Source organism: Choloepus didactylus, chromosome 19, assembly GCF_015220235.1.
Source record: "Choloepus didactylus isolate mChoDid1 chromosome 19, mChoDid1.pri, whole genome shotgun sequence".
In the NCBI taxonomy this organism is placed as follows: domain Eukaryota; kingdom Metazoa; phylum Chordata; class Mammalia; order Pilosa; family Megalonychidae; genus Choloepus; species Choloepus didactylus.
Window position 1 is genome coordinate 39141382 of NC_051325.1, and position 23480 is coordinate 39164861.

The following is a 23480-nucleotide window of genomic DNA, read 5'->3' on the forward strand; positions in this document are numbered from 1 at the left end:
GAAATCAGACTCCAGGGAGGGCTCGTGGGTTGCTGGGCCTGAGCCCCAGGGCTGAGATCACTGGGCTCAGAGGCAGAGCCTGCCACACCTCTTCCTGCCCCCCAGGATCGCTGGTTCTGGCGCCTGCGCAATAACCGGGTGCAGGAAGGCTACCCCATGCAGATTGAGCAGTTCTGGAAGGGCCTGCCTGCCCGCATAGACGCAGCCTATGAAAGGGCTGATGGAAGATTTGTCTTCTTCAAAGGTAATGCCCCTCCTGGGACCCCCTTTTGCCCAATCTGCAAAGTGGAAGAGGTGGGTGGGAGGCAGATGCCCTCCAAAAGCCTGTCTAGCCCCCAACAGAAATGCTGACCACTGACAGGGCAGATTCCGGGATGTACGATCTGGGGAGATCACATCAGGAAGTGACTGTATGTGCCATGATTGGTGGGAAGAAGAGTAGAGGGTGGGACAGCCCACTGAAGACCATCCAATGCTCCATGCAGGGCTCTCCCATCAGCTCTGTGAGGCGAGAGGGAGGAGGCCACACAGGGAAGGGCAGGGGAGAGGGAGCTAACATGTGCGGCCTTCCCACTCTGTGCCCTGTACTGTGCCAGCTTGTTTCACGTCAGTTATCTCAACTTGCGCCAGGCCAAGATGGGTAAGATACACAGATATAGTGAGCAGTGAGGAGAACATTCCAGGGGATGAGTGAAGGAGGTGTGGTGAGAATGTACGAGCACCCCACAGCCACAGAGGCCCCAGACTGGAGAGCGGGGGGAAGTAGCCTGGGAAGGTAGTCATGGGCAAATCCTTAGGGGCCGTGATCACCTAGCCAGAATGGAGGCTTGATCCATTAGGCCAACGTTGGGGTTCACTGAGTGTCTCCGAGCAGCAGAGAGCCACAGTGCAGGTGGCAGCATGATAGGGCAGAGGCAGGGGCCATGCTGAGGAGGGTGCTGGATCTGAGGAGACTATTCCTACAAGGCCCACTAGAAAGGAGGGGAAAGTCACCAGGAGATTCCAAAGGCCTCATAAGAGGCTGACAACTGAGAGGAAAACGAGGGCCAAAATGAGACCAGGGCTTCTTGTTGGGGACCCTGGGAGGCAAAGGTGCTGAGGGAGGAAGGCTCTCTGTGGTGAAGATGAGGCATCTGGGAAGCTGCCTTGGAGATTCCCAGCCGCTAATGGGAAATCAAGGTATCTGGGTCTGGTGCTCAGGGCCAGTGGGGACAGTGGCTTTGGTGGGTCACTGGTGGCAGGTGGGAGGAAGGTTGTGTGTGAAGCTATGAGTGACTGAGGTCACCTGGAGAGGAGAATAGGTCAATGAGAAGAAAATGGTGGGGCCTGATGCCCTGGGAAGTGTGGGGGCACCAAGGGCAATGAGCAGCTTAGGGCCTTGTTTCCTCCTGACACGCTGGATCTGGGAATGCCCCCAGTCCCAGTAGAAGTTGAGCAAATGGCCCTCGCGGCAACCTCTGGCATTGGGTGGGTGGGGAAGGCTGACCCTGGCTCCTCTTGGCCACAGGTGACAAATACTGGGTGTTCAAGGAGGTGACGGTGGAGCCCGGCTACCCGCACAGCCTAGGGGAGCTGGGCAGCTGTCTGCCCCGGGAAGGCATTGACACAGCTCTGCGCTGGGAACCCGTGGGCAAGACCTACTTTTTCAAAGGCGAGCGGTACTGGCGCTACAGCGAGGAGCGGCAAGCCACGGACCCTGGCTACCCCAAGCCCATCACCGTGTGGAAGGGCATCCCACAGGCACCCCAGGGAGCCTTCATCAGCAAGGAAGGATGTACGTACGTGCCCAGCCACATGGGGTGGTCTGTCCGGGGGCTCTTTGGGCACCCACTGATTTTACATTGTCCTCATCAGGATGTGGGCAAACTCTCAGAATATCCAGGCTTGAGAAACATCCCTTTGGTGCAAAGACACCTGCCTTATATCTACCCATTGTTCACGTGGTGAATTAAGTTTCTTGTCCCAGTGACCAAGTCACAATTTCTCATGTGTAGGGTTGATTCTCAGTCAAGAGATGTTTTCACAGGCTAACATCATGCCTTCAGACAGTGTTTTCTCAAACAGCTGGCCTTAGGTGTTTTCTTGGGGCTCCTCGGATTATTAAATCTGAAAAGCAGAGATGGACATGGGTGGTTCAGAGGTGATTTTTCACAGGGCTTGAGGACAAGTTGGAGAGAGAAGCCTTTTTAAATGATGAGATTTCCAAAGGCCAGGCTGGCAATCAGGTAGCAGTCCTGCCACCTGCCAGTGCCCGCCCATAGCTTGTCTCCCCTCTGGACTAGGGGTTTCTCAGGAGAAGGGGCCAGGTGTTGCCGAGTACAGAGACAGTGTCTGTGAATGTTTATTATGTCTACCTCCATTGATCTGGTTTAAAGCACAGACTCTGGAATCAGGCTGTTTGGGTTCACCTTCCACCTCCACCACTATGAGTTTAGGCAAATTAAGTTTTCTCAGTTTCCTCATCTATAAAATGGGGATAATAATTGTAGTATCTCATAGAGCTTTTGTGAGGATTAAATAAGATAAATTATATAGAGAACTTAGAACAATGCCTAGCACACCAGCCATGCTATCTTAAGTTTTAGTGGCTATTATTATTCTCATTATCTTGTCGGTGTGTCTAGTTATGTGGATCAATACTATTCATTCATTCACTCCCCAAGTAATATTGAGAGCCAGGTTGTATGGTAGGAGCTGTGGGTGGAGCAGGGAGGGAACAAGGCTTGCATTGCAGTTCCTCACTACCAGTCTAGTGGTAGAAAACAAATAAGGCGGCAACAAATGCTCTAAGGGAAAGAAATCTGTGAGAGAGGCAGAGGGGCTGGTTAGAGAGGGCAGTCAGGAAGGTCTCTCCGAGGAGACAGCACTGGCAAGAAAGCCAATGGCTGCAGGGGCACAGCTCTCCTGTGGACCTGAGACTTTGCCCACGTGGTCTTGTTTGGAGGGAGCCTTAGAGACAGATGTCATCAAGGACTGTGACCAATGAAAGTCCCAGCCAGGGTGGGGAGCTGGCCAATGAGGAGAGTCTGGGGGAGGGGCTCTGAGCTGGCTAAGGCTGCTGCGGGGAGCCTTGGGCTTGCCGCCAGGGAGTGGTTGGCTGGCTGCACAGCCCCTCCCCTCAGGGTCCCCGAGACCCTGCATCTGTGATGCAAAGTCAAAAACATCCAGGACACATGCAGAGAGGTGCTGTCCACTGTCAACAGGAGAAATCTTGCTCCCTGCCTCCCTTGGCTCAGGCAGGAGCTGGACTGGAGCCCCAGAGCTGTGGAAATGGTGCTATCCCAGCCATACTTTGGGGCGTGGTCTGATCCACATAGGGGCCTGTGGGCAGAAGGTGACAAAGCTGTGACCCAGGATGAGGAGTGCCCTGCCTGGAAGGCCAGTCCCTGATGATCGTTTTCTAGCACAAGTTGAATGGCGTCCCAGTTCTACTTAAAGCCCCTCAGTGGCTTCCAGCACGTTCAAAAAGACGAGCTGGGTGGCTCCAGGTCCTGGGTGCCCTTCTCCCATGCCACTAGAGCACCCAGGGCCCTCTCACACCAGCTTCTGGTCATCTGGCCTCTGGGGGTGGCCCAGAGCAGGTGCAGGGAAGTGTCTGGGAGTGGTGATGCTGGGCCTGTTTCTGCAGATTACACCTACTTCTACAAGGGCCGGGACTACTGGAAGTTTGACAACCAGAAACTGAGTGTGGAGCCAGGTTATCCGCGCAACATCCTGCGCGACTGGATGGGTTGCAACCAGAAGGAGGTAGAGCGGCGCAAGGAGCGGCGGCTGCCCCAGGACGACGTGGACATCATGGTGACCATCAACGATGTGCCTGGCTCTGTGAACGCCGTGGCTGTGGTCATCCCCTGCATCCTGTCCCTCTGCATCCTGGTGCTGGTCTACACCATCTTCCAGTTCAAGAACAAGGCAGGCCCTCAGCCTGTCACCTACTATAAGCGGCCAGTCCAGGAGTGGGTGTGAGCAGCCCAGGGCACTCTCTGTCCACTTGGTCTGGCCAGCCAGGCCCCTCCCTACCAGGGTCTGAGGGGCAGCTCCGGCCACTGCCCATCCAGGCCCGGCAGGGCCCAAGGTCAGGGGTCATGCAGCTGAAGTAGTGGGTATACTGGCCTAAGCTGAGCATAGGGCAGGGAGCGATGGGGCTGTGCCCCAAGGTGGGTGCCTGGCATTCAACTGCCGGCTTTCTGTCCTGGACAAACTACTCCCTACCTAAGGGAATAGTCCAGCCCCCAGCAGGAAACAGGGACCATGCCAGGAGGAGCTCCCATGGTCACTGCATCCTCAGGCCTGCCCAGGAGGCACCACAGCTCCATTCCTGGCTGGAGCCCAGCACCTTCTGTGGGAAGCCAGCACCAGCTCTCCCAACCCCACCTGGGAGATGCCACCAGTCCTGGCCTCCTTTTGCCAACACCTGCTGGTCAGATGTCCTCCCCACCCCACCATCCTCCAAGGCTACAGGACCCCTGCTGCCCATACGGTGGGCCTCAAACTTGGGTTTCCCCTGCTGGCATATAGCAGATCCCTCAGGAAACCTGCTCCACATGCCGGGGTCTCCCCTGGAGACCCAGGATTTAGGGTCATGCTGCAGGCAGAGCTGTGGCCCAGCTGAATCTGATAAGGACCCAGCTGTCACGTTGTGAATATTTAAACGTCCTGTCACTACTGTTTAAAGTCCCATTCTGCAAAGGCTGCTTGAGGCTTTAGGTGAATTAGAGGTGACTGTCTTGGTGATGAGGCCAGTGTGGCCGGCCCTCCCCCAGGTGATAAGGACCAAGGTGCTGTTAAGGCCACTCTAGAGCCCAGACACCCCAGGAACTAGGCTCTGCTCATCAGGCTGAAGAGCTAGGCAGGAGCTGACCCCATTTCTGGAGGCCGTTCTGAGCGTGTGACTGCCCTCCGCTCCTGCCATCATCCCCGTCCCTCTCCCCACCAACCCTTCCTCACTCCCTGTCCCCAGTCCTGCTCCAGCCTGTCATTTGTAGGCTGGGGGCTCAGCCGGACTAGACAGGTGAGGCAAGGATGGTTCCAGGGCCCAGGGCAACCTTCTGAAATGCCTGGAAGCAGCGTTTATACCATGAGTTTGGTCCTTCCTGACCCAGCTCACTGCACCCAGCCTTCACATAGCTCTTAGGAATAGGGCACCCCCAGATGGTAGCAGCCCCATGCCTAAGAGTCTCGTTTTGACCCTTCTTGGGCCCACCCTTCACTGTCTCTGGCAGGAATTTCCAATGCTCATCTTGCCTTGTTCCAACCCAGTGGAGGCAGCCCTAGGCAAGACCAATGGGTTCAGCGATGCCTGCTGGCTCTCTGCCAAAGCCAGAGGTGGTGTCAGGCAGCCCTCAGGGTGCTAGCAGGGCCTCAGATGTTGCCCTTGCCCTCTGAGCTCACATGGGCCTTGCCCCGCCTCATGGCCTCTAGGCTTTGGGTCTGCTTACCCTGTAGCACACACAGGGATTCCTGTTGTCCTGGAAGCTGTCTCCAGCAAAGTCTTTCTTGTCCCAGAGGAGCCTATGTGGGTCCACTGTGTCCCTTGTCATCATTCTTCTGTTTGTTCTCATTTTGGCCAAGGGCAGGCTCCCTGGGGCAGTGGGGAACGACTGCAGAGATATTAGCAATTCATAGGTTTGTACAGTGTTTTATATTTTGCAAAGCACTTTATTAGCTCACATCTGTCCACTCCCATGAAACCTGTGTAGGCCGTGGGAGGCTGAGGGTGACTCTCATTGTGCCCTTCCCTTAGATGAAGCGCAAAGAGATTCTGTTACTTGCCCAGGCCATCCAGTGGGCTGCCTGGGCCTTGTGTCCCCACATGTGGACTCCTCTAGGGTCCAAGATGAGATCAGAGGTGACTCTTCTATCCATCTCCTCCTACTCCTGGCTCCCCTTCTCCCCCCATGCTCCCGCTCCACTCCTCAGGTTGGTGCTCTCACTTCTTGAAAGCTCTAGGCCTCCCAGGCTCCTCCATGTTGGCCAGCTGAGAAAGAGCAGGAGATGGAGGCAGGCAGCCCAGGCTGCAGATGTGAGGGATGCAAGGCCAGGCCCAGAGAGGGCTCGGCCTGGAGGATTCTAATCTCAGCTCTCCTGCCTTGTGGTCATCTGTTTGTCCATCACCCCAGGACAGAGCAGACAGGCAGAGGGGCAAAGCACTGGGGGCCCCAGAGCCCAGCTTCCCCTCAGCCTGGGGGACATCACAGCATTTCAGTGTCGGTCACATTTTAAACTGATCAGCCTTTGTACAATGTTTTTTAAATCATTTCTAAATAAAACAAAAATACAGAATGTGTCATTTCCCTGGGGTGAGGGGACAAGGATCAGGTTCTGAGGGTGGCCTTAGGATGGTTCTGGGAGCAGTGGGGTATGGCATCCTTTGGGGTGTCTGGGAGCTGCCTCACATATCTCCTCCACCAGACCAGCAATCAGAAATGTTCTCTCTCCCCAAAAAGAGACCCAGTGTTCCTGGGGTCCCAGGAATACAGTGTCATTGGGATCCTGGAAAGACCTTCTTTGGGGTCACTGCACATGGTGCCATGACCTGAAACATATGCAGAGATCCAGTTCTCAATAATTAAGGGATGGAGGTCAGGAGGTCGGCAACCTTGGGGTCTTAGCAGAAGCCCCGGCCTCGTTCTGGAAGCCAGGGGCAAGGGAGTGGGGGTTCCATCTTCAGTCATGAAGAGCAGGGACTGTGGACTTGAAACTGGGCTGCTCCAGGATCCAAGAGCCTGGAGAAAGGGGTGGGGGAGAGCACGAAGGTCTGAGTTAAGTTTGGGTTCAGGCTGGGGGGAAGAACCAGAGGCGAGACGAAGCCCCTAATGAGGAAGACAACCCTGCCGGGACTTCCAGCATCTCACGCCATCTCCGAATTCTGTCATTTCCGGGGTTCCGGGATCAAGGTAAGAGGCACGGGACGCGGGGAGAGGAGACGAGGGCCCGACCAGGCCGGGGATGGCAAGAACGACAGCAGGCAACGACTCGGCGGGCGGGCGGCAGACTCCGGAGGCGCCGAGTCAGTACCAGGAGGTGCAGGTGATAAGGAAGCGAACGTCGTCCAGCGGCCCCCACGGGCTGGGCTCGGGCTCGGGCTCGGGCCGCCTAGGGGCCTCCGGAGCCGCGGGCTGGGGCTGGGGCTGCGCCGGCTCCGGGCTGCCCTGGCCGCCGCTCAGCTGCGCTCCCATGGTCTGTGGAAGGAGAGGCCCTGCAGGTCCGGGCTCCGCGATGCCGTCCTCCGGGTCCTCCGGTCCTCACCTCAATACTCGAGGCTGCCCCTCGTTAAGACCCGGCCAGCAGCCGCCCACGATCCACTTGCCCACGCAGCGCGGCCAGGGACTCGGCGTCGTGACGTCAGCGCGTTCACTTCACCCCGCCCCTCCCGGTCGCCAGAGCCAATCCCGCCCATGGCTGCGCGTCATGGCCCCACCCGTCAGCCACAGGCCAACCCCGCCCCGATTCCCGAGGCCCCGCACCGCCTGGCCGTCCCGGGTCGCTGGGAATTCACTGCGGTGCTCCGCGCCCACCCAAGCTCTGAGAGGAGGGCGCCTGCCAAGGTTGGTCTGAGGCTGTGGAGTGCACCTGGCGGCCAGACCAAGCAACTTCCATCCAACTTAGGTCAAAGAGGTCAAGGATGCCCTGTAGTCTGAGGCTCAGAGCCCTTGGAGGGTCCTCACAGCCTCGCAGGGGAACGCTGGAGCAGTCTCAACGCTGAGGCTGAAATTGGTAGTAAAAGTGAGGACTGCAGTGGAGAGTGCTGCTTCCTCTTGTACTGGGGTGAGGCCTCCAGGTCGTGGGGATGGGAAATGGTGGAACTGAGGGGTATATGTGTACATCCTACCTTACCCTCCCAGGGCCCTGGAACAATGGGGACAGAGGCACTTGGGCCCACGCTGAGGCTCTCAAACAACACATTCCAGAATGGTCAGAGGCAACTGCTCTTTAATGGGGTGGCACAGGGCAGCAGAACCCTCAGCCAGGAGCCATGGGGCCTGACAACCAGCACAACAGGGCAAATTTTTATAGTAAGTATAAATTCAGGAGACGGGTAAAGGTGAAGAAAGGCTGGGCATCCAGCCATGCAGGCCCACTGAGCTCTCTGCCCTCTCCCTGCCAGCATCTAGTACAGATTGGGTGGGGCGTGTAGAGGGAGCCAAAGTCCAGAGGCAGGAGCCCACAGAGCAGCATAGGTGACTCAGGTGAGGCTGAAAAGAGAAGTAGCATTGTCAGTAGCAGCTTCAAGGAACACACCCCACCCTCCATTCTCAAGGTAGTTGACTCCACCCTTACCCCTGAATCTTTGTTCCAGCTCAGCCCTGAAGAGCTATACTCAGAGCCACACCTGGCCCCATCCAGATTCCAGGTTTGTATGCCTCCTGTGAGTCACTTTTCTAGTCTAGAACTGTCAATGCTCAAAGACTGAAAGTAACGCCCTCCCCACCCAAGTGGGTGAATTCACTCAATAATTTATTCAAACTGTTACTGGTTACAAGCCAGAACCTCTGAGGACAAGCTCAACCAACATTAGAGAAGGGAACGAGGGGACTCAGAAAAAGGGAGGGAAGTGCCCGGACCACAAGTCTCCTAGTGGCAGGGCTAGGGCCAGAACTTTGGACTCCTCCTCCAAGGACAGGGCTCTCCCTTTTTAGTGCCAACTAAAGATGAAAGGTCACAGGTAGCAGGCTGGAAAAGAGACCTGCTCAGTAAGGATTAAGTAGAACATTTTCCTGAAGGTGCCAAATGTGCATAATTATAAAATTGAAATACACATTTCTAATTGCCTACCTGCCTCCCACACCAGGCACCAGCATCCCCTAAATGCAAAAGCGAAGTGACTCTCACACACACCCCGACCCTGGGCAGAAGAGCAGAGAGGTTCCAGGTACCTGTCAATGAGGGAATCGCGCATGCTGGTGGCAATGGTGCTGGGTTGGGCTTCATTCAGCTTGAAGACGCTCTCTACCACTGACAGCTCTGTGCTGGTTGTGTCCAGGCCACAGAAGGCACACCAGTCATTCACCACCATCCCAGCAGCAATCACCTCACTGCCTCGGTTCACAGTGCCTGCCTGCAAGTGATGGGCTCAGATGGGTCATGACACCAACAGCCAAGTCTCTGCTCCTTGACCTGCGGCCCCAATCCCAAACTGTGGCAGGTAATGAATAACCAGGTAAAGGATCTGCCTCAGCAGGAGCTAGGGGTCAGAAAACAGAAGGGCTTACCACAAGGGGGACCTGAAGGAGAGAAGACAGCTCATCCTGGTCTTCAATCGAAGTCTTAGGATGCACAAGGCCTCCCTGATTGCTGAAGACAGAGTAGCTTCCTACCAGCACCTGGTCAGCCACTGTCTGCCTGAAGACTTCCACCTTGAGTACATCAGCCAGGATTTCTTCTGTCTCCTGTCAGCCAAAGGTACTGTGCTCAGGGCCCAGAACTTGTAGGCCAAAGAAGCAGGAGCCCTCTGTGCTCAGAACCACCCAGGGCTTAGCACCCTAAACCCTTCAATCCTCTGAAACGTGGCTGTGTTTGAAGCATCACCCAGAGAAAGGCAAGGGTACAACTTGAAGCAGAGTCTAGGCCAGTTATGGAGCCTCTGCCACATATGCTCTGAACAGCCTGGTTTCCACAGTCACCCTCTTCCCTCTACCCCACACCCAAGAGTTCAACTATCAATTATTTATCCTGGCCTGCTGCAGGACAGGATGAGGTCAATCTTTTGAGTCCCCAGTTCTGAGGATTAATAACCCCCCCAACTTCTTTCTGAGAATGACTGCCCAATTGAAGGCCTCTGTACATGGTTATGAGTACCTAGTAATAGGCAAATGTGAAAGCCCAGATAGTTAATAGTAAATGAAAGAGCCCAGATACAAATAGAAACCACAAGAGATGCCGTGAATCCTGCCTGATAGGCAAGAACAGTGGCTAGCCACTGAGTAAGGTGGTCGTGTGACTCTCTGGCCAAGTTAAACTGTCTTACCCTGTCCAGATCTGGGTGGACCAAGGCCACATAGTCGTTGCAGGTGGTGACATTGCCCAGGGCCGAGAGCCGCTCCTCCACCCGCCGGATCTGCACTGAGTCTGGGAGGCAGTTGCGAATGTGCTGTAGCTCCTGGTCAGTGGTGTTGTTGGGCACCAGGAGACCATGCCTGTTCCCTGGAGGGACCCAAATTGGGGGATGGGACAAGGATGAACTATGAATACACAAGATGTCCACGGAGTCCAATCAGTTTCTTCAGGAAAGCTTTAGGCCCAGACCCCTTCCCTCTAATTCACTGATACATACAACACCCAGGGGACCAAGACTCCCACTGGGCAGGCCAGCAATGGCCCAGGTGTCTGTCCCAACCCACCTTGCCCACTTCACCATTAACCAGCAGAAAGCAAAACTAGTAGAAAGGACTCTTTTGTATATTTTGCTACTTTAAAATTAAGCTAACACTACACATTTACCAGAATGCTTAAAAATTTAAAAAGACCAACATACCAAGTTTTGACAGACATGCACAGAGCAACTTAAATTATCATACAATCTGACGGGAGTATAAATTGGTCAATCACTTTAAATAATTATCTGACATCATCTACTACGGTTGAATAGTCACATACCCTGTCACTTAGCCATTCCACATTTTATTTGGTATATACCAAATAAAAGTATGTACATATGTTCACTAAAAAACATAGCAGCACTACTCATAATAGCCGAAACTGAAAACTACCCAAATACTCATTGTCAATAGAATGGATAATAAACACATTTGGTATACTCACACAAAATATACTATGCAGCAAATATTTACATGATAACAACAATAGCTAAACCTCTTTCTCTACCTAGAAAGCCACAAGTCTGGAACTTCCGAACCCTGACTTAATCCCATTATGAAAAACACTGAGAGCCAGGATAAATTCCCCCCTTGCTGACCATGTTCAGATGTAACATGAGGCATGTTACATCCGAATTTGCTTCAAGTCCTAAGGATGTGGTTAGGGATCTGGGTGTTTCACCTGAATTAAAAAAAAAAAAAAATACTCAGAGGCCAAGGTCTCCAGGCTTAAGATTAAAAAAATAATAATAAAATAAAATAAAGAAACAGACTCCTATATGACCCCAATGGGCAGAACGAGAAACAAGGTGTAGTAGTAAAGGAGACAGATTCAACTCAGAGAAAAGACCAATGGCCAGAGTCAACAGTGCTGAGAGGTAAGGGGGAGGGTAGGGAACCCACTCAAGAGATGTCCTAAAAGGAATTTAAGATTTGAATGCATAACTGGTTAGCATGACTCTGAATCTTGGCTTGTCATTTTATTCAAGGCAGAAATGGATGCGTGGGAAAAGGAAGTAACTTGTCCAGAGTCAGAAGCAGGAGAGAGATGAGACTCCATTAGAAGTGAAATTTAGTGAGTCACTTGAGAGTGTGGGAGTCTCAGCTTCTTCATCAGTCCAATTAGGCCAATAATTCCTTTTACCTCCCAGGGTCTTTAGGAAGAAGAATGAGATCAGATGTGTAACAGTGAAAGCTATTATCAGAAAATTATCATCCAGAAATCTTTGCCAGACGTTGCCCCTGGTATCTGCTGACGCTTAGAATGGGTCCTTCCCAGCCCTGAGAATCTAGAGATTCTACAGTTCCCAGACTAAAACCTGGAAATCCCTGGGTCACTCCGGATCCACGCCAGGGATATAATTAGAGGCGCTGGGAGGCTTCACTTCCCCGGCGTCCTCCACCAGCCTTACCCACACACATGCGCCCGATGATGCGGCAGCCGGCGATTGATGCGTGCACCACGGGGATGGTATCGGCGAGCTCGCCCTCGAACACACTGTGGGGACATGGCCTCGGTGGTCACGGCGCTGACGGACCGGTGCCCTCCCTCGGAGGAAATCCCCGAATCCCCGCACCCCTCCCCACCACCCACCCACATAATGCTCGCAGCACCTGTAGAAGTTCTCTGATCCTCCGATGGCCACCAGGCAGTAGGTGTTGGTGAGCTTGGCAAAGCAGCCGATCTCACAATTGTTCTCGAAAGACGCCCGGACCGCCATGAGGCCTGGAGTCTGCGGGGCCGGGAATTGAGGGGCGGCCGATTCTCCCCTGGCCCTGGAACCCCCGGCCTCCGCCCCTCAGACCCGCCGCGTCCCCGCCCCTCTCGGCCTCAAAACCCCCCAAACTCGGCCCCTCAGACCTCGGGCCGCGTCCCCTAGGCCTCTCCAGACTCTCCAACCCTGCGCCTCCCGTCCCCACCCCATCACAACCCGGGATGTTCGGAGCTGACCTTTTCGGCCTTCTTTCACACCAGCTAGCAAAATAACCGCAACCACCACACGCGGCAATACCCCTTCTTTTACCTAAACAGGCTTCCGTTTCCGCCCCAGAGCTGGGAGACTTCCGGAAGAGCCGGACGCTCCCTGCTACGCATGCGGCCACTCTAGCTCCATACTCTGGGAGGACTCTATGGTTTCAAATTGTCTGATAGTGACTCCACTTGGCCCACCCCCAGCATGCTTGCATTTATTCATTCATTCAGGAGCATTTTAGGAGGGTCCAACCTACGGAGACCTGCTGCTAGTCGGATGTGAGGCACGGGAAAGAGTTGGAGTCAGGGATGGCTCGCAGAAGATGGGTTGATGATGGAGCTGTTTTACTGAAATAAGGCCGGAGGAGGAAGAGCAGGTCTGGGGGGAGATGATGAACACAACTCTGCTATGCTGAGTGGAAGGCGAGGGAAAGACGTGCAGGAAGTAGGAAGATAGTTGGGTCTGGAGCTCGGGAGAGCGTGAGGGACTGAGGAATGAATGAGATTTGGTACTGAAATCTGGAGTGGAATCTGAGTACAGAGAGAGGGTGTCTGTGAGGGAAGGGCGAGGCCAGGACAAAAAGGCTGGAGAAGGAGGAATCAGGGCTGAAGAAGGTATGGAGAGAAGGGAAAGATGGATGGAGGAAGGTCTTAGAAGGAGATTGGAAGGAGAGGAGTCCAGGATGGGCAAGTGTGTGGGAGCTGACCAGCTTCACCATATGCGTCTCCTACTTGAGGCAGCCACCTTTGATCCCCGAAATAGATGGTGGCAGCTAAGGACCACCCTGAGGGACTTAAGGACTTGGTGGTCTGGTGTGTCCTGAACAGGAGAATTTGGCCAGACTTGGTAGAATCTGCAAAAGCCCCAAGGTCTCTCAATGTCACAGAGAGGGAGAGGGGGCTCGGAGACCCTCACCTCACACCCAGCCCTCCTGTGGCCATCCACTGTCCTCCAGAGAGCTCTCAAAAACTGGCCTTAATGGTGCCCTTCCCCTGCCCCCAGTATGCTGTACTATAACTCCACATTCCTTAGGATAAACCAGACTGCTGCTGGGTCATAGACATGTCAGTGTTTATTGATTTGTATTATGTAGCCTGTCTCAGGCAGGTGGTGATCACAGGAAAAGGGCCCACAGCCCTCAGATCCAGTGCTTCAGGAGACACGCAGCAAGATGATGTGTATGTGCATGCTGTGTGTGTATATGTGTGTGCACAGGTGTGTGTGTCTGTGTACTTCTGTGCTCTATCCTCTTCAGCTCACCTCAGACTCACTCAGTCCTACCCTTGGGCCTTTCTTCACCTGGTTCCATCTACCAGGAATACCTCCAACTCTCTCCATCTGTCCAAATCCTCCCCATCCTTCAAGGCCTGGCTCAAATGCTGCCTCCCCTAAAAAGCCTTCCTTTATGCCTTCTTGCACCCTTCATTCTCTACCACCCTTTGACACTGATTAGCCTTTAATTAGACACAGTTCTGCTCTGTTCTCCAATGGTTTGTGCTTTTAATCCTTTTCTCCCAGGGCCTGAGTCTGATTCCTCATCAGCTCTATGGCATGCCCAGCGCAGGTCTGGGTACACAGCTTAGTGTAGGTGGTGTGGGGGGTGGAGAGGGATATGTGCCTAGTTATGGTCTGTAGATCCTGAGGGGGTCTACAGTGTGCACTCAATGCATGCGTTTCATAGTCCATGTAGCCAAGTGAAATTTATTGAGTACCTACAACTAGAACTCTTGAGTGTTTGGGTTTATCTCATTGATCTGTGTGTGCTTATTGACTGTATCTCTGGGTGTGCTGTTTGTGGGTGTGTACCCTGTCAATGTGCTGTGTGTATTGTACAGGCAGTTGGGGGCACCTCTGTGATGTATTTTGTGTGCAAGGGGACATGTGAACTGTGGGTACTATGTGTGTTGTGTTTGTACAAAACACAATCTTTAGAGTCACAGAGACACAAGTTTGGGCCCCTACTCTGCCATTTACTTGGATCTCATTCAAAGCAAGGCATCCAAAAACTATGGGCTTCAGCTTCCACAGTTATGAAATAGTGAGGATAATGCCTATTAACCTATTATTATTATATGCACAGAGGCCCACCTTGTAGGATGTTGTAAGGATGAAGGATGAGAAGTGGTGACTGCTGTCAAGTGTTCAACACAGTGGCATATGATAGGTGCTCAATAACCATGGGTTCATTTCCCCGTGTGTGTGTGTATATGTGTGTGTGTAAGTGAGCAAGCGTCCTGAGCCCAGAGAGGCCTGACCTGAGCTCCTAGACACTCTCCCCTCCTCATGCAGCCGCTGCCCCGAGCTCTCACCCCAGAGTCCAGAATCTCAGTGGATGGAGGAGGGACCTGCCCTACTGAGAGAGGGGCTAGGACTCAAAGCGGCTTCGGAGCAGCTTGAACTTGGACTTGTTGTACTTGGTGATAAGGTCCAATTTGCTGTGGCCCAGGGTCAGGCGCTTCTCACTCCCATAGAGGTCATTGCAACCACCGTTGTGATGGCCACCTGTGAGGCTCCCGGAGAGGCCAGGCTCTGGCCTCTGCCTGGCACCCTGAAATTGGTGATACTTGGTGATGAGGTCCAGCTTGCTGTGGCCCAGAGTCATCCGCTTCTCATCCCCAGACCCCACACCGGCCTTGGGAGCGGGGCTTGGACCAGGGAGACCGTTGGGCCCAGGCCCCTCGCCCCGGAATGGGCCAGTCTTTGTGATGAGATCCAGCTGACTGTGGCCCAGGATGTGCTGTTGCTTGTCCAGGCCTTGCTTGCCTGGCCTGGCAGGGGAGCTGGCCTCAAGGGGCACTCTGGAGCCCAGGGCTTTGGGGTATGGCACCAGGAGATCCAACTGGCTGTGGCTATGGCTTGGGGACAGCCTCCTCTCCTCTGGGGCCTGATCACGAGTCCTGAAGGAGGCTGACTCAGGGGTGCCTCTGGCACCCTGGGCTCGGGACAGGAGGTCCAGCTGGCCGTAGCTCTGGCTTGGGGACAGCTTCCTGTCTTCTGGAGCTTGCTCACCAGGCCGAAGGGAGGCTGAATTGGGGGAAACCCCAGAGTCAGGGCGTCCCACTTCTCGGGCTCTGGGGAGGGCAACCAGGAGGTCCAGCTGGCCATGACTCTGACTCAAAGATGTCCTCCCCTCCTCCACTGTGTCCAGGGCTGTGCCAGGTACCCGGCGACCTCGTGGGGGGCTGGGCTTCTGGCTTCCCAAAAGCCCATTCTCTGGAAGACGGGGCAGGGCTGTGCCACCTCGGGAGATGGGGAGGTGGGGGCGTGACTGGGGAAGCAGAGGTGGCCCCACTGCCAGGGTCAGGGGGCTGGCACTATTATGGTTGAGGGTGGGGGAGGACTGGGACCAAGGGAATGCCCCCAGCTTGCCCAGGTTGGTCCTGTAGGGCCCAGGAGGGGAGCCATGGTTAGGGTCTGACAACTGGTGTTGCAGGGAGGGCTGGCCACTGGCCTCACGGTGGGCAGGGCTCAGGGACGAGGACCCCAGACCCATGTCATTGCAACCACCACCTCTGGGTAAAGCAAGATAGGAGGAGCGGCCCATGAGAGGTGAGCGTTTGATGCTGCTAAGGCTGGTGCTAGAGGGCAAAGAGGATGTGGGACTGGGGATGCCAGGCCCAAAGGCCAGGGTTACAGGGGGAGGGCATGGTGCCTGGGGAGACATCGGGTCCTCCCCACCGCAGAAGCCCTCCACGGGCCGTGACTCAGCATACAGACAGCGGAACTCCCGGTCAAAATCTTCTACGATTCGGCCCCTCAGCTGTAGCACCATGCTAGTGTGGGCCTGGCTGCAAAGCCATGTGAAGCTGGGGGCAAAGGGTCAGGGTTAGGGCCAGGTGGTAAGGGCAGGCCCCAGAGGCTAGGGAGGAGTCACAGCCAGGGGAGCATACCAGGAAATTGGGCCAAAATGGCCATGAGGGCTCCATGGTGAAGGGGACAGAGCTCTCACTCTGGAGCCTGAGCTAGTCCTAGCTCTGCTGAGTGGACTTGGGCAAGTGGCTGCCAATCTTGGGGCCTCAAATTCCCCAGCTGGAAAAGGGACCAGGGGTGAGGTTCCCTGGAATCCTTCCAGTTCTGATGTGAAATAGTTCTTTTCTAGGCCAAGGGCATTAAAGTAATCCTTCCACTAGAGTGAGCTCCTTGAGAGAACAGCCTGGACTGTCTTACTCCTGACCCATCCCCTGAGCCCTGTACAATACCTGGCACACAGTAGGGGCTCAGTAGGGTTGGAAAGGATGGATGAATAAAGGAAAGTTCGAGGTGGCCAGATCTGAGATGCCCCCACCACCCATGGCACAGCCCCAGACCCCTCCCCTCATTCCATTTGCTCACCTGTAGCTGCCTGCCACCACCTGCTCACAGTCAATGATGACAAACTTCTCCAGGGCCTGCCCGGCGAAGCGGCGGCCGGCCTTGCTGCAGTATGTGTCCCCACATGTGCTCCGCACACGCATATTCTGGGCCAGGGAGGGAGGGAGGTTGGGGGTGACCCTCAGAGAGTCAGGCTCGAGCCTTCTCCCTGCCCCATGGGGCCTCTGACCCAAAACAGCTAATAGAACCCAGTCTCTAACCCACTGCCCCACTGCCCACTGACCCCCAGTTGACTTTGGTCTCTGACCTCCCCACCCTGGTTCCTGCTCCTGCCCCTCACTGACCGGCAAGTGCCCCCCGTTGAGGTCCATCTTGTAGCACATCTCCAGGAAGTGCCTCAGGTGCTCCTGGGCCAGAAGTAGGTAGACGGGGACACCACGCCGGCTGGAGGCCTCTATGAGGTCACACAGAAGCTCCATGTCGGTGAATATGTCCATCGCCACAGCCACAACCTGGGGGAGAGAGGATGGGGGAGCTCAGCCCCGCCCAGGGCACTGTCCACATCCAGCTCAGCCCAGGGGTTCTTAACTTGGGTTCAGGGAGTTTTGACTTTCTTGAGCCCCAGAAGTTCTTTGAAAGTTTTGTGTCTTCTGGGGATAGAGAATTTGTCATCAATTCTCAAAGATGTCTGAATCAACTCTACTAGTCTAAAGTCCCACTCTTCAGATGGGAAACACTGAGATCCAAAGACGGGAAGGAGTTGGAAGCAGAAGCCAGACCCCCTGGTTCCCAGTCCAGCTCTTTGCACTCTCCCCACTAGCTCTAGCCCTAGCTCTGGCCCAAGGATTGTCTGTCTGTGTGAGGCTCCACCTTCAAAGGTTAAAGCTGTTTCTGGGGTTCTCAATATCCTTTGCAGCACGGCCTCAAGATTCCCTGTGAAGCTAGAGGGGTCCGGCATGACACCTCACACTCACAGATTCCCTTACTTCCACCCACAGCAAGTGAAACCAAATTTTCTGCTCAGTCAGGGGCTGGGACTTATGACATCCCGTCTATACACGGTCTGTCTCAGGCTAAAAAGAACCCCAGCATCCTCAAGACTCCATCTGCCACTTCCCATTGCATGTATCTGCTGTGAGAATTTCCTCTCTCCGTTGCGCTTAGAGTCGGGAGATGCCAAGTAAAGCACTCCAGCTCTGGTGCCAAACAGAACTGGGTTAAAATGTGGACTCTGCTCTTCCTGGCAATATGGCCTTGAGTGAGTTGCTCACCTCTGGGGGCCTCAATTTCCTCATCTGTGAAACGGAGTTAATGACAGCTACTTCTCAAAGTTATGGGGAATTACATGTGGAAATGCTCCACACACCACAGAAGCTCAATAAATATCCCTTTCCTGTTGCCTTCTTAACAAATGAGGACATTGGACCATAGACAGGGGAAGTACTTCACAAGGCCACTCTGAGAGTCAGTGACAGAGCTCAGAGCAGGAGCCTGACTCCTCACCAAGGGATGGAGGGGACCAGATGGGGGGTGAAGACAAGGAAATGAGGGATGCCCGACGTCCACAGCACAGGCCTGCCCAGGGGTGGGGGGAACAAGGACAGGCAGGAAAGATCAAAGGGGTAGGGGTGATGATGGCTGCAATAGCAACCAGCTCACTAATAACTCCATTCCCGATGCCAGTCAGGCCTGGCCCTCCCTTGCCTGGGGCACAGAGAGGCTCTGGCAAAGATACCAGTGGGACCCTGGCATCCTGTCTCCAGATTTCTGCAGCAGGAGTCTTCTGGCCAGCATCCCAGACAGGGGCACTGAGTGTAACCCGAACTTAACCCCTGCCAGGGGTCATCTTATCCATCCTCCTTCTGAGTCACAGCGGCAAAGCTGTTAGTCTGTGGCTGGATCCTTCCCAGGCACTGACCATTCTTCTGACTCTCCTTGTTTTCTTTCTCCTGAGCCCCCTGCTCCCCTTTTCTGAGCCTAGCAGCCTCATTCCTCTTTCCCAGCCAGTGCAGCGCTAATAGCCTAGCCCTCAAGGCCACACCACGACCCATGCACCGTAGCCCCATCCCGGACTCCAGCCCCAGCTGAAGGTGTAGTGCACAAGGGGCTACTGGGGGTGTGGGCCAGGAAGCAGGGCTGTGACAGGGGCTCTCCTCTCTCTCTGAACCCTGAGCTCTCTCACCAGCTCACTGGACCTCCCTGGGCAAGCCCCAGCCCCTCTCAGGCCTCATCCTTCTCTGTAGGTCAAGGGGGTGACTCAGATGTTCTCCCAGGTTAGGGTTCTTAGCTTGGGGGTCATAAATTTTTTGAGAATCTTGATGAAGGCCATGGACTCTCTCCCAAGAAAGATGCAAAGAGGACCCCCACCCCCACCCCTGCCACCCCTGCAGTTTGCTCAGCTTTGCATGCATTTTCAAGGGTTTCATGGAGTTCCCTAAGGCCCATCCCTTGTTCTGTGCTTACCTATAATTTTCTTGAGGACCAAAAACACACCCACCCTCTAGAAGCTTGTGATGTAGTAGAGGCCAGAGGTTTGAATCCCCATTTTGCCCCCAAATCACTGTGTGGCCTTGGGCTGGATCCTTTCCCTCCCTGGGCCTCAGTTTCCACATCCGTGGCATGAATGACCGAAGACAAGAGGCCCTTACCGTGCGGGCCTGGCTGAAGAGGAAACGCAGTAGGTCCTTAATGCTCTTGGCCTTGTCCCGTTGGAAGTGGACCATGGCCTGGGTGGGGCTGAAGCCTGTGGCCTGTGGGACCTCGGGCCAGCCCAGGTCCAGGTCTGGGGGGTCGATGTCGGAGGCCATGGGGAAGTAAGTGCCTGAGGTGACCTCAGAGAGCAGACTGAGGTGGTCAGGCCCTGAGGCCTCCGGTCCCTGGGCCTCACTGAGCTCGGGCGCCCCACGCACATGGGTTGTCATGTAGTCCATGTCCAGGGCGCTCAAGAAGGGCAGCTCCCGCTCCTCGGAGATGACCCGCAAATAAGCAGCCTCACCTCGCTCCAGCAGGGCATCTGCCGCCAGTCGGGCAGCCTCGCTGTGCCGCAGCACCAGGGGCGAGGCCTCCCGCCACCAAGGCCGCTTCAGCTCCTCTACCCGACCCCTCAGGGGTCCCACCATGCCCTGGGCTCCCAGGCCCCCAGGCCCTAGCCCTCCGAACATGCTGGCTGCCCTCACCCGCCCACAGCCCCCATGGGCTGCACCACAGGTTGGCTGCAGCAGGAAGACAGCAGCACAGCCTCCTGCCTGCTGGCCCGCCCCGTGCAAGTGGCAGGGCCCCCAACCCGCTGCCACCCTAAGTCAGAGCCAGGCTCCACCCCATTGCCTCTGGCCTCTGGAACCTGTCGGGTCAGCCCCGCCTGTCTGCCTGCTGTTGGGATTCGCCCACCCAGGGAAGGGCCGTGTCAGGCCTTAGCACACACCCCCAGCCCCTGGCGTCTCCACCCCCATCACACCTGGCTCCTAGCAAGGACCTTCCTATCCCCACCTTCTAAGGTCCCCATGGAGGTTGGATTAGGGTCCAGAGGGGCTCAGGCCTGCTTAGGGGCACAAACACACACACACACACCCCTCCAGGTGTCTGAGGACTCAAGGCACCAAGATAAAGACGTGCACACACAAGCAGGCATGCTGACATACATCCTGACACACTGAGAGCTGACAGACACATAGGATAGAATGCACGCTGGCACATGCAGACTCACATAAACTGCCCTGGAAATTCATATGACCGAATAAGACTGGTGACATAGATGCCACAAGCCTCCACACACCCCACACACCAGCACTTAGTAAGTGCTGAATGGAGCATCACCATTCTGACCCCCATCTGGGCCTCTCTTTGCTCCCATAATCACCCTGCTCTCTTCAACACCTCCCTCACTGTGATTCTCACATTCCCCTGCCCCCGACCCTCATCCCCAGTTCTAAGCCCTCCCTCCCTGGGCCCAGAGTAGTGGGCTTATACCTTAGTCCACAAGAATGGCCCAACAAGTGTTAAAATGCAGATCCCTAGGCTCCACCCCTACCCCCACCCCCCAATATGTTGATTCAGAAGGTCGGGGGTGGGCTTCTGGAGTCTGCCTTTTCAAGTGTCCCAGTGCACTGGAGGGAGCAGGCTGAGGCCCACCCCTGGGGGAACACTGCTCCAGATAGCTGGGTTTCCCACATCCTCAACTCTGGGGTTGCCTTCCTCCCTTCTTCAGGGGCTGAATAAATGGTTGGAAAAGGAAAGTTGTTACACAGGATAGGAGCAAACACTGCAAGGTCAGGAGGCAACCAGGGCAACCAGGGCAGGCAGGATTCTGATCTGTCCCAACAAGGGCCAGATTCCCAAGGCACATCTGGTCTGTCCTCAGGAGGATGGCTGAGAGGCTTTGCTCTGGAGAAGGGGGTCCAAAGATGGCAGCTTGAGTCCTCACCTTTATATGGGGGATGAGGTCCAGTGTGGCCAGGACAGCAGGAGCCCTAAAGCCATCTCACAACCTCAGCAAGCACCTGTTCAGTGCTGCTTGCACTTAGCCGTGTCTGGCCTGTGTCCATGTCTGTCCAAGCCTGCAGGCAGGAATTTTCTGGTCCTTATGGATCTGCAGAACCTGGCACAAGCCCAATGCGTGGGGGAGGGAGACAACAAGATGCCTCTGAGTGGGCTTAGGGGCTTCTTGTGTTGAGTTGGGCACTGGGGACCCAAGATAAATGGGACTGGGGCTTTGTTTTTGAGGAATCTAGGGAGGTAGGGGGCAGTCATGGGCTGAGAACTGTCATGCTGGGTCATCCCATCTCATCCCAGGTGCTTGGGCAAAATTGGAGCACCTGGATCTCTAAGTAGACCCTTCCCTGGGAGTGGGGAGGCTGTGTGAGGGGCAGGGGTTGAGTAAGCAAAGCCAGACCGTGGGAGGTTAATGAGCTATGGGGGCAGTGAGGTGGCAGGGACCTCATTAGGGTTTTATCTCTGCATATTTGTTTGAAGGAGAGAACCAGGGCCTTGCATGGGTCAGAGGATTGCTCCTGGCAGGAGGAGACAGGCATGTTTCAGTGTTGCCGAGTTCCTGTGTTTATCCCTCAGTGTTTGCGTGTGCCTACTTGATGGTCCATATTTGGGTCTCAGGATTTTTGTATAATTCCTTCCAGCCCATGTTTGTATTAGATTCCATTGTTGTAAGTAAAAAAGCATTGAATATTGGCAATTTCATATGGTTCAACAAAACATACACATGTGTAAAACTGTAAACTGTACACATACATACTCTCTGCGATGTTTGTGTGCCTGCCTGGCTAATTTAAGACTCTAGCTGCATGTCTGTGTATATTTACCTGTGTGTGCATGAGTGGATAGAGGGTGGGGGGAGTTCTTGACCCTTATTCTGGATTACAATACTGGGTATATGTGTGTAGACGGAGCTCAGCTGAGAGTGGGAGGGATAGGGGAGCAGAATTGAAGGGAAAAGGGCTCCAAAGGATCCCAGATATCTCAGTAATAATACCATGCAAATCAAATCCCCAGGGCTGCAGGACTAGCTGCCCCACCCTACAGCTGATTGGGTAAGAGGGTGGGCAGGGATAGGGTAGGGAAGCAGATTGCAGCCTTGGGGCTGAGCCTAGAGATGATGACCCAGGGTGATTGAGAGCCACATAGACCTAAGCCAGTCCTTAGCTGCAGTGTGCTGGGCACAGGTCCCTTAATGACTGTTATTAAGAGTAAGGAAAATATTGGCCTGTCCAGGAGGTGTGTCAGGCACCTGCCAGGCATGGCTCTGCTGACCCGGGAGCTATTTAGCCTCATCTGGTCTCTGATAGGCTGGGTGGCACCTGGGCAGGTGACTGTTGTGTGGGGGTGGCGAGAGCAGAGGCTGGTCTGCAGCCCTTCAGTTCAGGCTGCTCTGATTCCAACACTGCCACCCATCTTTAATTTAGCACCTCTAGGTCAAGGCAGACAGGATTCCTGTAGAGGAGTAGCCAAGACTAGTAGGGGAGCCCAAGTGTACCCCAATACTCAAATCAAGGCAAAGTGACCCAAGAGCCAGAAATACAAGGGACAGGTGGTGAAGATTCCAGAGGTTGGCTTGAGCTGGGGCTTTCAAGAAGTGTACAATGGCAAGCAGGGCATTTCCAGCTGGAATCAAGGGGCAAGTACATGCTCACCGAAGGAAGGTGGTGCAGGGAAAGAGCTGTCAGGAAGGCAGTCTGGAACCTCAAGTGGCTGGTGAAGGAGCTGGGCTCTTATAGTAAAGCTGATGATGGCACAGAGGTTGGGAAGATTCTTAGACCAGTATTTTAGGATAATTTAGGAAGCAGCCCACAGGGAGTGAGTGCCCCAAAGCACCAGGCTCCCTACAACAACCTCAAACGGGGATGTTGTCACTCCATTCCCCAGGAGGGAAGCGTGAGGGGAACAGTCCCTTTCTGCCTCCTGCCGGCTCCTTCCTCCCCACGGAAAGAGGAATGACTTATTTGACTGGTGGCTTAGTGAAGAGGCTGGGCTTAGTTTAGGTCTTTCTCGGTTTCTTTTTTCCAGTTCTGCCAGTTGGCAAAGGCAGCACATTCTCCATTCATCTACAAGGTAAGATTGTAGGGCAGGTTAGATTGTAGGAGAGGCATGCCCTTTCTTGCTGCTGCTGGTGTGTGTGTGTGTGTGTGTGTGTGTGTGTGTGTGTGTGTGTGTGTGGTGTATTTAGTGTTGCGAGAATATTACCAAGTCCATTTGGTCACAGAGCTAAAGCTATGTTCTCCACACAGCTTTATCAGAAATATTGGTAAAGCAACCATTTTGTGTGTGTGTGTGTGTGTGTGTGTGGTGTATTTAGTGTTGCGAGAATATTACCAAGTCCATTTGGTCACAGAGCTAAAGCTATGTTCTCCACACAGCTTTATCAGAAATATTG

At 54.6% G+C, this 23480-nt stretch overlaps 4 protein-coding genes across 4 annotated transcripts in view; 1 reads left to right on the forward strand and 3 right to left on the reverse strand.

The window, feature by feature from the left end:
• Positions 1 to 6276, forward strand: part of MMP24 (matrix metallopeptidase 24) — a 42967-nt gene extending 36691 nt beyond the window's left edge. Inside the window, exons 7-9 of the mRNA XM_037811757.1 lie at positions 106 to 244; positions 1508 to 1774; positions 3629 to 6276. Coding sequence (XP_037667685.1) covers positions 106 to 244; positions 1508 to 1774; positions 3629 to 3966 — 744 coding nt within the window. The 3' untranslated portion in view covers positions 3967 to 6276. The remainder of the gene's footprint in view (positions 1 to 105; positions 245 to 1507; positions 1775 to 3628) is intronic.
• Positions 5638 to 7335, reverse strand: MMP24OS (MMP24 opposite strand). The gene has a single exon (XM_037811759.1). The coding sequence runs from the start codon at positions 7176 to 7178 to the stop codon at positions 7011 to 7013; it is 168 nt and encodes a 55-aa protein (XP_037667687.1). The 5' UTR covers positions 7179 to 7335; the 3' UTR covers positions 5638 to 7010.
• A 580-nt stretch (positions 7336 to 7915) lies between these two features.
• On the reverse strand, positions 7916 to 12389 carry EIF6 (eukaryotic translation initiation factor 6). The gene is made up of 7 exons (XM_037811758.1): positions 12268 to 12389; positions 11931 to 12049; positions 11729 to 11814; positions 9968 to 10143; positions 9213 to 9389; positions 8877 to 9058; positions 7916 to 8195 (listed from the first exon to the last, which is right to left on the reverse strand). Exons 2-7 carry the CDS (start codon positions 12035 to 12037, stop codon positions 8186 to 8188), a joined length of 738 nt encoding a protein of 245 aa, XP_037667686.1. The 5' UTR covers positions 12038 to 12049; positions 12268 to 12389; the 3' UTR covers positions 7916 to 8185.
• Positions 12390 to 13378: 989 nt separating this feature from the next.
• FAM83C (family with sequence similarity 83 member C) lies at positions 13379 to 19761 on the reverse strand. The gene is made up of 4 exons (XM_037811869.1): positions 19249 to 19761; positions 16945 to 17112; positions 16622 to 16746; positions 13379 to 16095 (listed from the first exon to the last, which is right to left on the reverse strand). Exons 1-4 carry the CDS (start codon positions 19759 to 19761, stop codon positions 14655 to 14657), a joined length of 2247 nt encoding a protein of 748 aa, XP_037667797.1. The 3' UTR covers positions 13379 to 14654.
• Positions 19762 to 23480: the final 3719 nt, after the last annotated feature.

Excerpts from the sequence above, each read along its gene's own strand:
- MMP24OS (XM_037811759.1), bottom strand. The coding sequence starts at position 7,178 with ATGGGAGCGCAGCTGAGCGGCGGCCAGGGCAGCCCGGAGCCGGCGCAG.
- EIF6 (XM_037811758.1), bottom strand. The coding sequence starts at position 12,037 with ATGGCGGTCCGGGCGTCTTTCGAGAACAATTGTGAGATCGGCTGCTTT. Across the intron at positions 11,815-11,930 it reads GGATCAGAGAACTTCTACAG|TGTGTTCGAGGGCGAGCTCG; the intron begins GTGCTGCGAGCA and ends ATGTCCCCACAG. Across the intron at positions 9,059-9,212 it reads TCCTTCAGGTCCCCCTTGTG|GCAGGCACTGTGAACCGAGG; the intron begins GTAAGCCCTTCT and ends CATCACTTGCAG.
- FAM83C (XM_037811869.1), bottom strand. The coding sequence starts at position 19,761 with ATGTTCGGAGGGCTAGGGCCTGGGGGCCTGGGAGCCCAGGGCATGGTG. Across the intron at positions 16,747-16,944 it reads TCAACGGGGGGCACTTGCCG|AATATGCGTGTGCGGAGCAC; the intron begins GTCAGTGAGGGG and ends TCCCTGGCCCAG. Across the intron at positions 16,096-16,621 it reads GTGGTGGCAGGCAGCTACAG|CTTCACATGGCTTTGCAGCC; the intron begins GTGAGCAAATGG and ends CTTTGCCCCCAG.